This window comes from Leptonotus elevatus, chromosome 16, assembly GCF_054856555.1.
Source record: "Leptonotus elevatus isolate MCC_2025b chromosome 16, RoL_Lele_1.0, whole genome shotgun sequence".
Taxonomy (NCBI): Eukaryota; Metazoa; Chordata; class Actinopteri; order Syngnathiformes; family Syngnathidae; genus Leptonotus; species Leptonotus elevatus.
Genome location: NC_141254.1, coordinates 1,677,501 through 1,693,113, shown reverse-complemented (window position 1 = coordinate 1,693,113; position 15,613 = coordinate 1,677,501). Strand labels below are relative to the sequence as shown.

The window sequence follows — 15,613 nt, the reverse complement described above, 5'->3', positions numbered from 1 at the left end:
CCATCATAAGGTCACCTATAACCTGCACAAGTCAATTGAATTATTATTATTATTTTTGTTTGTTTGTTTGTTTTGCTAGAAGAAGAACAATTAAACAACTGTGATAATGTTGTTGCATAAGTTTGAAAAACCTGGGGATGAGGCTATGTTCAGAATATATGTATATATATATATATTAGGGGTGTTAGAAAAAATTGTTTCAACAATATATCGCGATATTACAGCGCGCAATTCTCGAATCGATCCAATATGCGGCCAAATCGATTTTTAAACATTTTTTTATGGGAATATTGAACAAAACGTCTTACTTAGGGTTAGGATTTACACATTAAGCATGGAAGAATGTTATATTAATGGGACATTAAGCCTTAATATTTTATTTCAGTGCTGTTCAAACATGAAAGACTGCAACCTGTTTGCTAAATGCAGTGGCTCAGTTATAAGCCTGAATTTTCAGATAAATAAATACATTTTCATACAAATCTTACAGTGTACATGTTCAAGTTTACTGATAAGTATTTTCTGAATTTGAGTTTTTTTTAAAAATCGCAATAATCAATTTATAGATTTGTATCGGAACTAATTAGTATCGAATCGAATCGTGACCTATGAATCGTGATACGAATCGAATCGCCAGGTACGAGGCAATTCACACCCCTAATACATATATATATATATATATATATATATATAATTTATTTTATATATATATATAATTTATTTTATATATAAATATAATTTATTTTATTTTATTTTCACAGGGCGTACTTGAATGAAAAAGGATTAGAACCACTGGTATAAATATTCTGTTTTCCTGTATCTGTGAAAGCCTGTGTGTTTAGAAAAAAAAGATTAGAACCACTGGTATTAATATTCCGTTTTCCTATATCTGTAACCGCCTGTGCGTGCTCATTCAAGTCAAGTGACCGATACAGGCTCCTAAATCTCCTCTATGTTGTATGAAGACTCTGCTATCCCTGCTATGCAAACAAAGCTATCAAATACTTTAGACATGAGTAACATCAACAAATTAGCATGCCCCAAAACGGAGAACATTATTTTCAAACAAAACACCGTGCGACTAGTTTTAACATATTATTATAGCAAAACACACCAACAAAAACAATGACTCGCTCTGCAATTTTAATTCATAAGTTAATGACAGTGAGTGAACTTGCATAATTATGACACTTGGCGTTGCTTATTTGTCCGGACGTCACGTTTGGCTACTGTTACTAAACCGGTTAACCGATCAAAAGCTCGTTCGCAAAGGTCAGCAAGTAGAACGCTTATAATAGTTATGCAATATTCACAAACTGCAAAACATGGGCTCGACTGCTAACACTAGCTAACAATTAGCAAAACATTGACTCGTGTGTTGGGCTACAACAACACAAGGCCTCTTGTAAACAAATCGCATTCGACTAAATTGAAAGTCGTACCCTTAAAACCGCTGCATAGTGATGCAAACCACTAAAAACGCATTTTATTAAAAACGACGAACCTCAAAACAACATTACATTTCACTTACATAAAGTTAGCTAGTCACAATTAGCTTTAAGCTTACCTTTTGAGAATGCTGCTGGAGGACATTCTGCTCTACAGTCATGGCCGATTCAGAGATAAATGTTGACCAAAACCAAGGTCAGCAAAACGCACGAGTTAATTTTGCTCAAGTGACTTAAACACGGTGGAAATCCTTAGTCGGCTACATTACGGGTGCCATGGCAGAGTGAGTTGGCCAGATTGTCGGGATGCATGAAAACATTGCCACCTCCCTGTGATCTGGTATCGATTACTCACGTCTGTGTGCACGAGGCGACGTCACGAACCATATTAACGTATGGCACATTAGTAATAACGTTTAATTTTTGCAACACGTGTTTTTTTTCATTGCAGGTTATATATACGGCTTGTATTTTGATGAATTTGTAAATACCTAGCTGTTATTTTTTTCTCACACTCCGTTATCACTCAACCTCAACCTGAGAGGGATTTTCAATAGTGTGTGTTACGAGGTGAGAGCGGTGTGAGGGAGCTAAAAATAAATAATTCAATATGGCACTTTATATAGCGCTTTTCCACCTAATAAGGCCCTCAATAAGTCAATAAAAAACAAGTCAGAAATATATATATATTATTGTGTATTATAATTTAGATTTTTATGTTGACTTTTAATATACTGTACTTTGCTATTTGCACTTATTGTACAATTTGTAGCAATATATCATAATTAGACAGTACTAATGTCTTACCACATACCAGCAACATCCTCAGTTATCTACAGTGGGTGGTACTGGTAACTGGTATACTTCTTAGCCTGGCTTAGCATTTTCTTTACTCAAGTTGCTGTCATGCCCAATGTTAGGTTGCCAATGCAAGGCTTTTCATTTTTCGTTTCGTTTTATTAAATTGTCAATTTTATCATCTTTATTTTGAGTTGAATTCTATACTAATTCAAATTTCCCAATCAGGATTTGAACTTACAGTCTGCTGTGCATATTTTGGGTTGATCACTGCACTCGTGCAATGAAAATAAAGATTATAATTCTTATCCTGCAGTCAAATTAAATTAGTGAAACTTGCGAACAGAGCTGCACCTCTTGAGCTGAGGTCAGTGCCTTGCTCAAGGACACCTCAACAGTATCCTGGATACAACTAGTTAAACAACAATTTTTCCATTTTATCCGCAGTGGGACTTGAACCTCCGGTTCAGCTTTCTATTGAGGTAAGAGATGTGGAATTAACATTATGGATCCGAAATTGTTATGCTTAACGTTAATAAATCGTAGAAATAATTTTATTCTTGTAAGCTCTAGCCAAAGTTAACATATACATATATATATATATATATATATATATATATATATATATATACATTTTCCTAACCACTTAGTCCTCACAAGGGTCGCAGGGGGCACTGGAGCCTATCCCAGCTGGCTTCAGGCAGTAGGCAGGGTACACCCTGAACTGCTTGCCAGCCAATCCAGGGCACAGAGAGACAAACAACCATCCACACTCACAATCACACCTAGGGACAATTTAGAGTGTTCAATTAGCCTGACATGCATGTCTTTGGAATGTGGGAGGAAACCGGAGCACCCGGAGAAAACCCACGCAAGCACAGGGAGAACATACAAACTCCACCCAGGAAGGCCAAAGCCCGGACTCGATCTCACATCCTCTGCACTGGGAGATGGACGTGCTAACCAGTCAGCCACCGTGCCGCCCAGGTTATGTGTTATAAATCATGAATTGGAAATATTCCCCCCACATAGTCCTACATTTTAATATCTGACGGTAAGGATAAAAACACCCTTAGTTTCCTTTCAGAATCACATTTTTTAAAATGGGATACTATACTAAAAAATACTCCCACAAATATGGGTCATTGATTTCAAACAAGATTTGTTAATCAGTACACACAAGAAGTTTTCTTTAAAAAATTGTTAAAGAACATTTTGTACAAATAGGTAGACTCAGAGAAAAAGTGTGAGGACAAGCGGTTAAGAAAATGGATGGATGGATAACACTTAACCTAATAGCAACATAATATGCTCTCTGTATAGTAATTCTGTTCCTGCCATTGCAACCTACCTTAGAGAGAGGACCTCATGAGCCCCTTCATGAACGCAAATTCCCTTTTGGAGATTGAGGAGTTGACCTATTTTGTCTTGGATGTGGATGGTGGCTGTGGCTCAGGATGTAGAGCTGGTTCCAAAGTCCAGTGACTAAAAGGTCTGCTGTTCAATTCCCATCTCTCCAAGTCATGCCTGTGAGTCCTTGGGCAAGATATTTTACACACCTTGCCTCGAGTGCCACTCGCATTGGTGTACGGATGGTGTGAATGTGTGGTTGTAATTGTCGGCTGGATTTTAGTGTGTGGGAGCCCTGTAGGAGCTGAATGACGGTTTTGCTATAGATTACACGCTCTTCAAAACAGATGTGACATATCAGTGGTGATTGCTATTCACATGCGAACACCTGTATATTAATTTGTATTACAAGCTTGATTGAAATGAAATCCTCAAGTGAGCAGAAACCTCAAATAATTAAGGTAAGTTAAATTTACAGTCTTATTTCAGCAAGTGTGACTCTAGGACCTTTATGGAGAAAGGGAGACTTTTTTATGTTAACTCTTTGACCGCCATAAACGTTATAAAACGTTTAGCATAAACCTACGGAAGGGCGCCGAGGACGTTAAAAGACGTTCACTATGTTTATTTTTTGTTTTTTTTGAAACGGGTGGAGGAAAGCCTTGGGCAGCTGTGCTGAAAGTATCAAGCAGATCTGGTTAGTATAATGACTCGTTTTGGCCCCTGGATGGCAGCGATGACTCTCTTTGCACAAGGTTGGATGGGCCGCCCACCGTGGGCGTCAGTAGAAGACGTGAGGCGGAGCTAGAGTGTTGAGGAGACAATGGCTGATGAAGCCACAATGGCTGATCAAGCAACCGGTTGCAAGCAGCTCACGCTTGAGCATTTTTTTCAAAGACGGAAAGCATCGATCAATACTAAAAAGTGCATTGATGTCGACGATGATGATGACTCCGAGCTTGACGCCAAAGTTGGAAGCCTTGACGCGACCGTTATGATCACGTAGTAAGCCTCACCGGCTAAGCGCGGCTAGCGCGGCTAGCGCTGCTAACGCCGGAAAACACGCACAATAACCGACCGGGTACTTCTACACAATCGGACATTCGATCGGGCGATGGAGAGTTGTCGAAAAGAATCGACCAATGCAGATTGATGATGATGATGATGGTGAATCCCGAGGTTGACGCCACAGTTGGACGCCACAGTTGGACGCGGCCTTTATTCTCACGTCATAAAGCATCACCGGCTAGCTCTGCTAACGCCGGAGCTGCACATGCGGACATTTTGTCGGACAATGAAGAGTACCCCGAGTCCAATGCATATTCATCGGAGGAGCGGGTACAGTCTGATCACGGAGAAGACACTGTTTCTGGACTATGATGCCACCATGAATGGAGTGGATAAGATGGATCAGAACATCTCTTACAACCCGGTATAGCAACTGAAGGACATGAGGAAGCCAGACGTAACACCACCGTAACGTAACCGTAGCATGATCATGATATTAGACTTGATGGCAACACACACTGCAGTATATACTTGCTATTCCCCGGAAAAAAACGGCCTGCAAGAAAGTGAAGCACGCGAAGAGGCAATCTGTTGTGCAAATGCTGTTGCGTCTCCTTGCACGCAGGAGAGTGTTACACAAAAAGAAAAACTGTCGTTGAAACATCCACATATTTGTAAATAGCACCACATTGCACACATTTGTAAATAGTTTGCCAAATTGTTGTCAAATTGTTACACTGTTGAATGTAAATAAACGTATTTTGCTATCAAAAAACACTTTTTCATTCTTGGTGGTAGTGTTTTATAGAAGTAAAGCACTATTTAGGTGTTTGTGGCATCATTCATGGACAAAAAGAAGTGTAAAATTCACTAGAATGCATGAAATAATATCGTTTCACTAAAAGCTTGATTTCTCCGTATTTGAGTCCAAAACAAGCGAAATCGGTTGAAACTAACCATTTTCTATTGTTGATTACTTTAGAACGGAATAAGGTAGAAACAAACTTTTCTGAAAACGTCTGGCAGTCAAAGAGTTAACATTTGTTTCTTCGGTTTTTTAAAGACATGAGTTAAATTTACTTTGGCCCAAAAAAAAGGTGTGCCTCTGGCTTAAAAAAAGTGGGTTATGGTGACTATTGAACCTCCTTTTCCAGTCATTTATTTTTACTGAAAAGTTTTTCTACTTCATTTAAAGTAATGAATGTGAAAACGAGGTTCCCTCACTTTTTGTGCCATTGGAGGCTCTTGTTATAAGAGTTAGAAGACAGGCTTATTCAGTCTGTTTCGCTGTCACACTTATGTGCTAATTAATTAATTAAATAAATAAATGCATACTCTGACTGCTCTCATTAAAATATGCATGGCTTTACTTTTTATAAATAGCTTCATCTGATGCAGTATGTATGCCTTGTATTGGTGCTACTAACTGTGTTTTTTTTTTTTTTGTACTCCCTTTCTATGTCGCGATTGCTGGAGATGATATGAATACACCTGTTGCGGACAGTCTGGTGTGCATGGCTTGCATGCGTCTAGCTGTCATGTTGCTGATTCCACTGGACCAATGTTCACTTCTGTCCTGCCCTCCCTCCGGGACCTACATAATGGCTTTTCCTCAGAGAGTCTTCTGTCCTTATCTATCACTGTTAGAAGATTTTTAAATAATAATAATAAAAAAATATATATTCTCATTAAAAATAATTCTAATGTTTTTCAGTGTCAACAAAATTATTAACACAATAAACAATCATTTGGTTCTTATAGGCCAACCATTAGAAAATAAAGGTTGTTGGTAAAAAACTATATTAAAAAAACCTCCTTGTACAGGTTCTAGATGAAACCCTTGCGCTATAAAAGGGTTGTCTGTAGAAATCACTGTGAAGGTTCCGTCATGATGGGACATTAATGGATGAGGGATGGTGGACCCAAATGCAGGGAAACAGGAATCAAGTGCAATGCGTGGTACTTTTATTAAACATGGGGAGAAAGGTGAGCAGACAACCATGACTTGATAGGACATTACTGAACTGGGCGCCATGACTGGATGGGACGTGAGTAGACAGGTCGCCATGACTGGACAGGACGTGAGTAGGCTGGTCGCCATGACTGGACGGGACGCAAGTTAGCTGGTCGCAATGACTGGACGGGACGCGAGTAGGCTGGTCGCCATGACTGGGCATGAGTAGGCTGGTCGCCATGACTGGACATGAGTAGACTGGTCGCCATGACTGGACATGAGTAGACTGGTCACCATGACTTGGCTAAACATGGACTTGGCTGAACGTGGACAACTTGGCTGAAATGTGGACAAAGACGACTTGACTGTGACAAGGGCTTAGCTTTGATGAGACGAGACGCACAAACTTCCACACATAACGTCAACAATGCTCCCACCCCGACTGGACAAACACAACAGACTAAGGCCCCGTCCACACGAAAGCCAGTTTCAATGTATCCTTACAAGTTTCTTAACGTTTAAGGCGTTCGTCCACATGACGGCGCGGTTTTGGAGTTTGAAACCGATCACTTTTGAAACCGGGCTCCAGAGTGGTGAGATTTCAATACGCGCCCCGTACGTGTCCGTCTGGACACCATATGCAGGATACTCCTCCAGTAATGATGTAATGGTCGCAGCTCGATGACGACGCATTGTCGCACATTGATGACGTATGCGCCAATTCTCGCGTGACTGCGCGCAAACCGTCAGTCTGTCAACAACAATGGCAGATAGCCGTGTCGTAGTCGTTTTGCGCAGCCTCCTTAGCTTGCTTATGCAGCAAAATATTTTGCTTCTCTATTCCCACGTTCAACAAGGAGTGTTGTACTTGAATCACCCGCCATTGTCACTAATCCTGTGTTCGTCTTTTTCATGTTGTTTCGATACATGCAAAGCCATGTTGTAGATTGCAATAAAGTTAGAAAAAAAAAGTGTTCGTCTTCTTCGCTGATTATTCTTCGCTAATTCTTTTTCTACGCTTTCCGTTAACTCTCTGTGGCTGTGCTACAGCGCCGCTCCAGACTTGGCATATACATTACAGCCGTTAAACACTCTCAGAGTCTTCTTTTGGACACACACAAGTCTTGAAAAGCTTCTGTGTGTACAAGATTTGTTTGAGGAACGAAGACGGCTTTGCTTCCATCTGGACGGGGCCTAAATACACCAACACTAATGAGACACACCTGGGGAAACAAGTTGCTGAGGGCACCGATTGGTCACACACTGGGAAGGGTAGAAACACACAGGTGGACATGGTTAGACATAACGAGACAAGGTAAGAAACCAGGAACACTTGACTAACACCAACTACAGACAAAAACAACAACACCCATAACAAACAAAAACCCAACCCCCACAGAACCGAAACATGACAGGTTCTAGATGAAACCCTTGAACTATAAAAGGGTTCTCAGTGGAACTTCCTGTGTTGATTCCAAATCAAACCCTTGAAATATAAAAGGGTACTCAGTGGAACTTGCTGTGAAGTTCTCGATGAAACCCTTGAAACATCACAGGGTTCTCAGTGGAACTCCCTGTGTGAGATTTAGATGAAACCCTTAAAGGGTTCTTTGTTGAACCTCTCATATAGGGTTCCAGGTGGAACCTTTCACAGATGGTTCTGGGTATAACCCTTTATGTTCTCAGTAAAACCCTCTGGAAGGGTTCCAAGGTGAAACCTTCATAAATGGATTCAACAGGAACAAAAAAAAAAAGGGTTTTCCTATGAGGACAAGCCTGGGGGACCTAAAATGGTTCTAACTAGCACTTTTACTTCTAAGAGTGTAGCAGCCAACCAATATTGGCAAATTTGCCATAAAAATTGTAGCAGCACGACAAGAAGCTTACATGGAATGCGAAAGGGCTGCAAGCATAGACACCAGTCAGCTAAACACCAAACAGTCGGATCTCGGATGTGATGCCGGCCAGCTCTGTTGCGTTGGAATGTAGTGTCCGTCAATTGCATTGAAGAGGAGCTCCTGTACATGTCAAACTTTTAACTAGAGTCAATGATGAATACATCTGTGCCCCAGACTAGAAATGTGTCATGAAATCAATCATCCCACTCATCTAGTAATATACATGCATAGCATACACTCATATTTTGAAATGTTTTTGTTCCATTAAAAGTATATATATATTTTTTTTAATCTTTCCATCTTCTGTATTTATCAAAAGAGGTTTGTTACTTTTTCAACCCCTACGGATATTACGGTACATGACATCAGAAAAACAGAGAGAAGTCAACCTAAGTTGGGTCTGGTTCAAATTCTTTAATTAATCAAGAGGTGTGACCGTTACTGTGTGCAAATACAGCCTGCTAGCGGACGTTAATGCCCTTATAAGTGTTAATATTTTTTGCCATTCACAAATCCTTCAGCACTCTCCGCCATGTTGAAACTTGAAAAGGTCTCTCAGCTCGGAAACTTGGGTATCAAAATAAATTCCCAGTTGTCCAGTAGAAACTACGACATGAGGGGGCGTTCACGTGCCATTTTCTACTCGACATGTGGTATTTACCAATTACCATAATTTCGATACCACATGAAGGCATCATTAGACCAGATGGATAGCTACATAGCTAAATGTAGCTAAAACAGTTAGGATTCTGAGTACAGACACAACATAGCTAATAAAAATTTTTTACAGTATCTATCTACTTGGAAAATGTAAATGTAAGTAATTGAATCAAACTATCCAGTAGGTACAGAAAGCTATTTGTTGTTAACGTATTTCAAATGTGTACACTTTTTGTTAGTGATGGAGAAACCGAAGCTTTCTGAAGCAGTGAATCAACATGAAGCAATGTGTCAAAATGGTTCAGTCTTATGAAGCATTTGCCACAAATTAGTGTGGTGAGTCATGACACTACTTCACCACTGCTTTCGGTATCACTGAAGCAATTGTGTTGAAATGGGTCAGTGCTTTCATCTGCTTTCATCTGCTGGACAAAAATATATTTCATTTACATTATATTCATAGGCACATTGACGTTTGGAGGCGTAATGGAACGCAAAAGGCAACTGTCACGTGACATCCTGATTCTGTGACAGATTTAGGAACGCGATTCGAATCACAAGTTCCGCATGGGTTCCGGTACGTACCAAAACGTAGTTTCGATTTTGCCATCACTAGTAATCACTATCCACCGCTCGTGCCTGTCATGACCACAGTCATTGAGATTTGTTACATATTTCAGTTTCAAATGTGTTTTTATGATGGGTGCCTTTCATGTTTTTAATATATCCATTGTACTTATTTGAGTATCTACTTTTTGCCATTTTCATTATTATATTAGCTTATTGGGATTGCATAATCAGAAAACAAATTGCAAATAAAGTATGAGGGAAAATAAACACCATGAGTGCTTTTCAAGCTGACAAAAATAACACACACATATTGACATATACAGTATACAATATCGTTCAGTGTTTCTGAACTCTTTGCACAACTTGCTCTTCTCGAACGGGAGCCGAAGGGCAAAAGTCTCAATTGACAATTCCGAATATCCGAGCATTTCTGACATGCAACGCAATGCAAATGTTTCTTTTTATACAGTGAAAATAAATGGCGTATTGTATTAATTTTGCCTGTGACATGCAAACCAGGCATATTGTTATAGTGACATGAAAATGAAATGACATTTAATCACATTTTGAAATCAAAATCATCCTCACAAATCAAATTACAATGATCGAAAGTCCAATGGTTTTCAATGAGCGTATCTTCCTTTCATGGAGTTAACCACCATTTTGACTTGTGACGGATGCTCGGAATTGTCAATTGCTGATGACACTGTGACACTAAGCTCAGTGTTTTCAACCCCTCCCTACATCCACGGCTTTGTTTAAAGCACAATTTCCTTAACTTTTTGTGAGCAGCTGTACACTAGTAACAGAAAGTTAGGGATATTTGGCTGCATCTTGCTGCTTAAAGTGACATCATGCGACAAGGGTTCAAACAGGATGTTCTCAGAGAGTAGTGGCTACTTAGTATGGAGGACCAAAACTGCCAGAATTAAAAATAAATAACTAAATGATTTTTCTTTTAATAAATAAAGTCAAAATAAAAATAAAAAACGAGATTCAAAAAATTAAAATAAATATCAGCGTAGCCCAACCCAAGACACGCTTAGGACCGCCCCCTCATTTGAATAACATTTCGACCTGACAGTGTCTGCAGCATGAAATAAATAAATGTAAGAGCAGAGCGTTTTTATTTATTGATATTTAATTCTATTTATATATTTATTTCGACATTTATTTTTATTTTTTGAAACTTGTTTTTTTATTTTGTTTTTATTTTTACTTTTATTTGTTTAGGGATATATATATATATATATATATTTAATTTTTAAAAACATTTAATTTCCATTTATATATTTATTTATGTCAGTTTTTATTTTCACTTTTATTCATTTAGTTAGTCATGTATTTATTTTTAATTTTGGCAGTTTTGGTCCTCCATAATGTCATCAGCAGATTGAAACAGGAAGACTGGAAGAGTCACAGAAAGTGTAGAAGTGGATGTCTTTTTCGAAACATAACATAACATACCATAACTTAACTTCTTCTTTTTTTTATCACTAAACAGACTTCTCAGCTTAGGCATGTGAGATGTAAACAGATTTTATGGAATTTTAAGGACATTTTTTTTGGTTGACATCGAGCTCCAAAAAACTTGGAAAATCTAAAATGTACTTGAACAGTACTGAATCAATGTACCAGTACCACGTGTGCAGATACTGTTGTTCAGTTCAGATTCAAAGTCGTATTTGCTTTCTCCTGTCTCCCTTCTGGGGTTGAACTAAAATATGATGCTGTCAAAGTCTTATCTGCTTTCTCCTGTCTCCCTTCCATTATGCACAGGACTGGGGGATTAAGGGAGGGGGGAGCTGTATCCTGTAGGAGGCTTGTACTACCTTTTCAATATTGTATAAGAATGCTGTGAGTCCGCTGTAAAGACACACACTGAGGGAAATCACTGATTGAGTGAGCTCGGTCGGCTGTGTCTCAGAAATTTCTGATAATAAAACAATCTCGAAGGAAAAACTGTTCACATGATCTCAACTCTGATTCTGAAAACAACTTTAGGGAACACGCGGAAAACAAAGATCGTTTTCTAACAGATGGTGACGCTCGACGTTGCAGGTTGCAGGGTTTCCGACAGACGGAACTTCTGGCGCCAAATTAATTGTACGGTAAGTGGACACGTTTATCCACGTAGGGAAATTCTGTCTGTTTGGGACTGCTGCAACCGGTTTTCGTCTTCTAAAATTTTGACTGAATTGTAAAGGTTTGTTTCGTTCCGTTACGGAATCTGAGAGACACAAAGTCCTTGATTTTGGATTTTACTACGACATTGAACTATACACGTTCGTGGTGACGGAGGTCTTTGTTTACGGAAGTGACGTCACGTGCAGCTGAGTAAAGAAGCTATGTGAGCTATATGTGAGTACAGGTTGAAGCAGTGGTCTTATTAAATTACGGAAAACACATGGCCGTCTCGTTCCGTGTCGGAATCTGCAGAGATCGTAAGTCTGTGCATTTCTGAGGCAATTTACTTATAGTCTAGCATTTTTGAGATAAGAAGTTTAAGCTCGAGAGATCCGGATATATTTATTCGACGAAAACTTGGCAATTCCGTTTCGTTTTGGAATCTGTAGGAATAATAAGACCTTGCGTTTTGGAGACATTTTATGTTTGTCTGTTGTTATTATTTTATTTTTTGGAGGGGTAATGAGCAACGTTGTTGAATTAATATAACCTATTGAACTGTGGTACCACAAGTGAGACGTCACTGAATTAATAAATATTAATACGACTTGAATATAGTCACTCTACATTTCAGCTGTCAAGACACCTCTATTGTAACGAGGTCCAACAACAACAGTGCCTCTAACTGTGCACAATGACATTTTCAAAGCTAGTCACCGCACAATGTCTTGTAAGCTTACTTCGAGCCTTGAATCTAATAAATAAATTGTAACGCAACACATTTCTCATACAATAACGATAACGGTGTTTCAAATATGGGGAGAATAATTAGTTAGATTAGTCCTTTCATTTTAAAAAAAGAGTTACACAACGCAGTTAGTTTAAACGCTGTTATTCCCAACACTGGTTGTAGGACAGTGCAAACCTGATAGTTTCTCCCATGCGTTTTTGACTGTCTTGTGGATGATGCTAACTTCTGTTTAAAGATACAGTGTGTAAAAGCTGACCACTAAATTTTGCCAAATAATAGAATACAGCCAAAGCGCATAAATTTCGAAGCACGCAATCTATGGTGGCACAGAGGGACCACACTTCGAAGCCGGAGCAGCTATCGAGTGGCTAGTGGGAGCTGGACGAGCCATAGCGGCTAACAAGAGTGGCTAGTCAAGTCATCTTTATTTATATAGCGGTGAAAGAAGCCAGTAAAAGCTTTCGAGAGCAAAAATTAGGGCGACGTGGCGGGAGCCCGAATCAGCGACGACCATCTGCAGGCCCCAGCTGTGAAAGGTAAGCAGTGGTCGATCCATTGGGGACGAATCTAGAAACTGTAAGTAGGGTTAACTACGTTGGCAAAGTTGTCCTTTGGCATCCATAGCAGGAAGACAGAGGTGGAAAATCCAGGTCCAGAAAGTAAAAATCCTACCACTGTTTGGCTTTAGCCCCTTGTGCTAGCTAGCGAGCCCCCTAGCTAGCTCCCCAGTTGCTCGGTTACCTGCAAGGGAGCTAGCTAGCTAGCACAAGGGGCTAAAGCCAAACTGTGGCAGGGTTTAACTTTCTGGACCTGGATTTGCCACCTCTGCAGGAAGATGGCGGCAAAACATCAGCCTCTTGTAAGGTGAGGCTCTAACCGATTACTTGGCCTACAATTATATATATATATAAATATAAAAAATCATGTTGATGATTAGTTGATGATAAGACCTTTGTGAAGAATAAGAGAGTAAATTCATAAAATGTGCATCATCAGACAAACTTAACAAAATTGGGTCAATGACCCAAAACAGTACGTATGTGTAAATATGATATATAGTGGTGCTGTATGATAAGACCTTTGTGAAGAATAAGAGGGTATGAGATTGATAGATGGATTATTGAAATCAATAGTGGGTTTTTAAAATGAATTGTTCACCACTAGATGGTACCAATTATCACACACTATGCCTTTAAATGTATTTCACGATAAAAGTACTAAATTGGTTATTTAATAATTCATAAAATGTGCATCATCAGACAAACTTAACAAAATTGGGTCAATGACCTGAACAGTACGTATGTGTAAATATGATATATAGTGGTGCTGTATGGTGGCAATAGACTCAATTCAACTCACTTGGCAATAAGCAGCAGTTTGTCAAATACTCAACAATTCATAGAATAAATAAATAAATAAAGTGGCTTTAACTTGATTAATGCTATTCCCCGTTAAAATTTACTGTGAAACTAAACATGTACATGTAAAAAAAGAGAATATAACAATGCTCAAAGGTATATATTCTTTATTCTCTACAAAAAAAGACAAATATTACAGCATCTCACTGAGTCACTTACAGTAGTAGTAGATGTACTCTTCTGTTTCCCGGTGGCTCAGGCGAGCACAATATGAAATCATAATGCATGAACTGTTTAAATATTTACAGTCTTTTATGTAGCTACTCTTTGCTTTTATAAAGTACAGTGTTAAATTTGTCCTTGACAGAATTTTTCCTGTGAGTTTGATCTATTTGGGGCCAAGTGTTTTGAGTAAAGAGTGTGGTCACGGAAGAAATAAAACTCATATCTAAAGGCTTGATGTACATCACTGTACATTCACTGGGCCTTTGCAGTACTTTTAACTACAAAGAAACATGCAAGGAAAACTGACCGCTTAACCAAAAATGTAATCTGTGCTGCTCATGCTCCTTGGCTGTGTGTGTGTGTTAAGGGGGGTTGCAAGTGAGGGCGGGGAGGTCGCACAGCTGCAAGCCAACAGTTGATCCTGTCCCCGGAAAAAGGATCGCCCCGGTCATGTCAAGGAGTTGTGGCAAAAAACAAACAAGAAAAAAAAAAAAAAGGTTCTGACTCCTGGGGAGAAGGAACAGATTTCACAAAGAGCTACATCTTCAAAAGTTAAGCCCCCATCAGGGGAACTGGCACACAAAAAAAAAAGTTGGAAAAATAAACCAGTTTGACCTCTTTTCTCAAAGTCAGAGTTTCCCCAGGTGTGAGGTTTAACCTCTTTCACTGTTGTCTGACTTTTAGGTGCACCAAACTTCACCAATCACCAGATAAAGAAGCTGGAAAGAAGAAACCCTGAGGATCAAAACTTTATACACTTTGTGGCCACACCTCTGTCACAATTTCATCAAATTAAAAACACCAGTGAAGGAGCGTATAAAATACTCTCAAAATACTGCTGTGATTAATAGAACAAACAGCATGAGCTTAACTTGCCACTCAGCAAAGTACGACGGCATATTATGGGCATGTATAAATAAATATATTTTTAGAGGGTGGGGGCAACATTCGGAGAAAACAACTTGTAAATTTGCGACTTTATAAAGTGGCAGATTTGCGAGAAAAAAATCTGAAACTTACGAGAAATACACGTAGCGTACTACTCAGATGTTTGTGCCAATACTTTTCGGTCTGGTTTTCAAATAAGGAGATAGTAATGGCTTTAACCACATGATGTAAAGCCTTCGCTCTTTGAACCATTGCGTACGGCTAGCAACAAAGACGCCTTGCTTTGCGATGGTCCCACACTGAGGATCAAGCATTTAAATGATTTGTTTACTTGTACATTTTTGTTTCCAGAATTATTTACACGTTCATACATTTTGGTATTTTTTTGTACAAGTAGCCAAGTTGATGTGTCAAATCTGCTGCTCTTGTCATTCACTTGCATTTACCTAAAGTATGCTAGCTTGATTGGTTAGTGTTTAGTCAGCTGATCAGGAAGTGTTGTCGCTCTAGTTGCCGTTGTATGACGAGGAAAGTTTAAATTAAGAATAAATCTGTCTTCATCCTGCCTTTTCATTTTA

At 39.1% G+C, this 15,613-nt stretch overlaps 1 protein-coding gene across 2 annotated transcripts in view; it reads right to left on the bottom strand.

Annotated features, from left to right (window-relative positions):
- usp25 (ubiquitin specific peptidase 25) overlaps nt 1–1,802 on the bottom strand; it is a 65,035-nt gene extending 63,233 nt beyond the window's left edge. For both annotated transcript variants that reach the window (XM_086098038.1, XM_086098039.1), the window contains exon 1: nt 1,568–1,802. In XM_086098038.1, the coding sequence (XP_085954164.1) occupies nt 1,568–1,609 (42 nt within the window). In that variant the 5' untranslated portion in view covers nt 1,610–1,802. The remainder of the gene's footprint in view (nt 1–1,567) is intronic.
- Between the last annotated feature and the right edge of the window lie 13,811 nt (nt 1,803–15,613).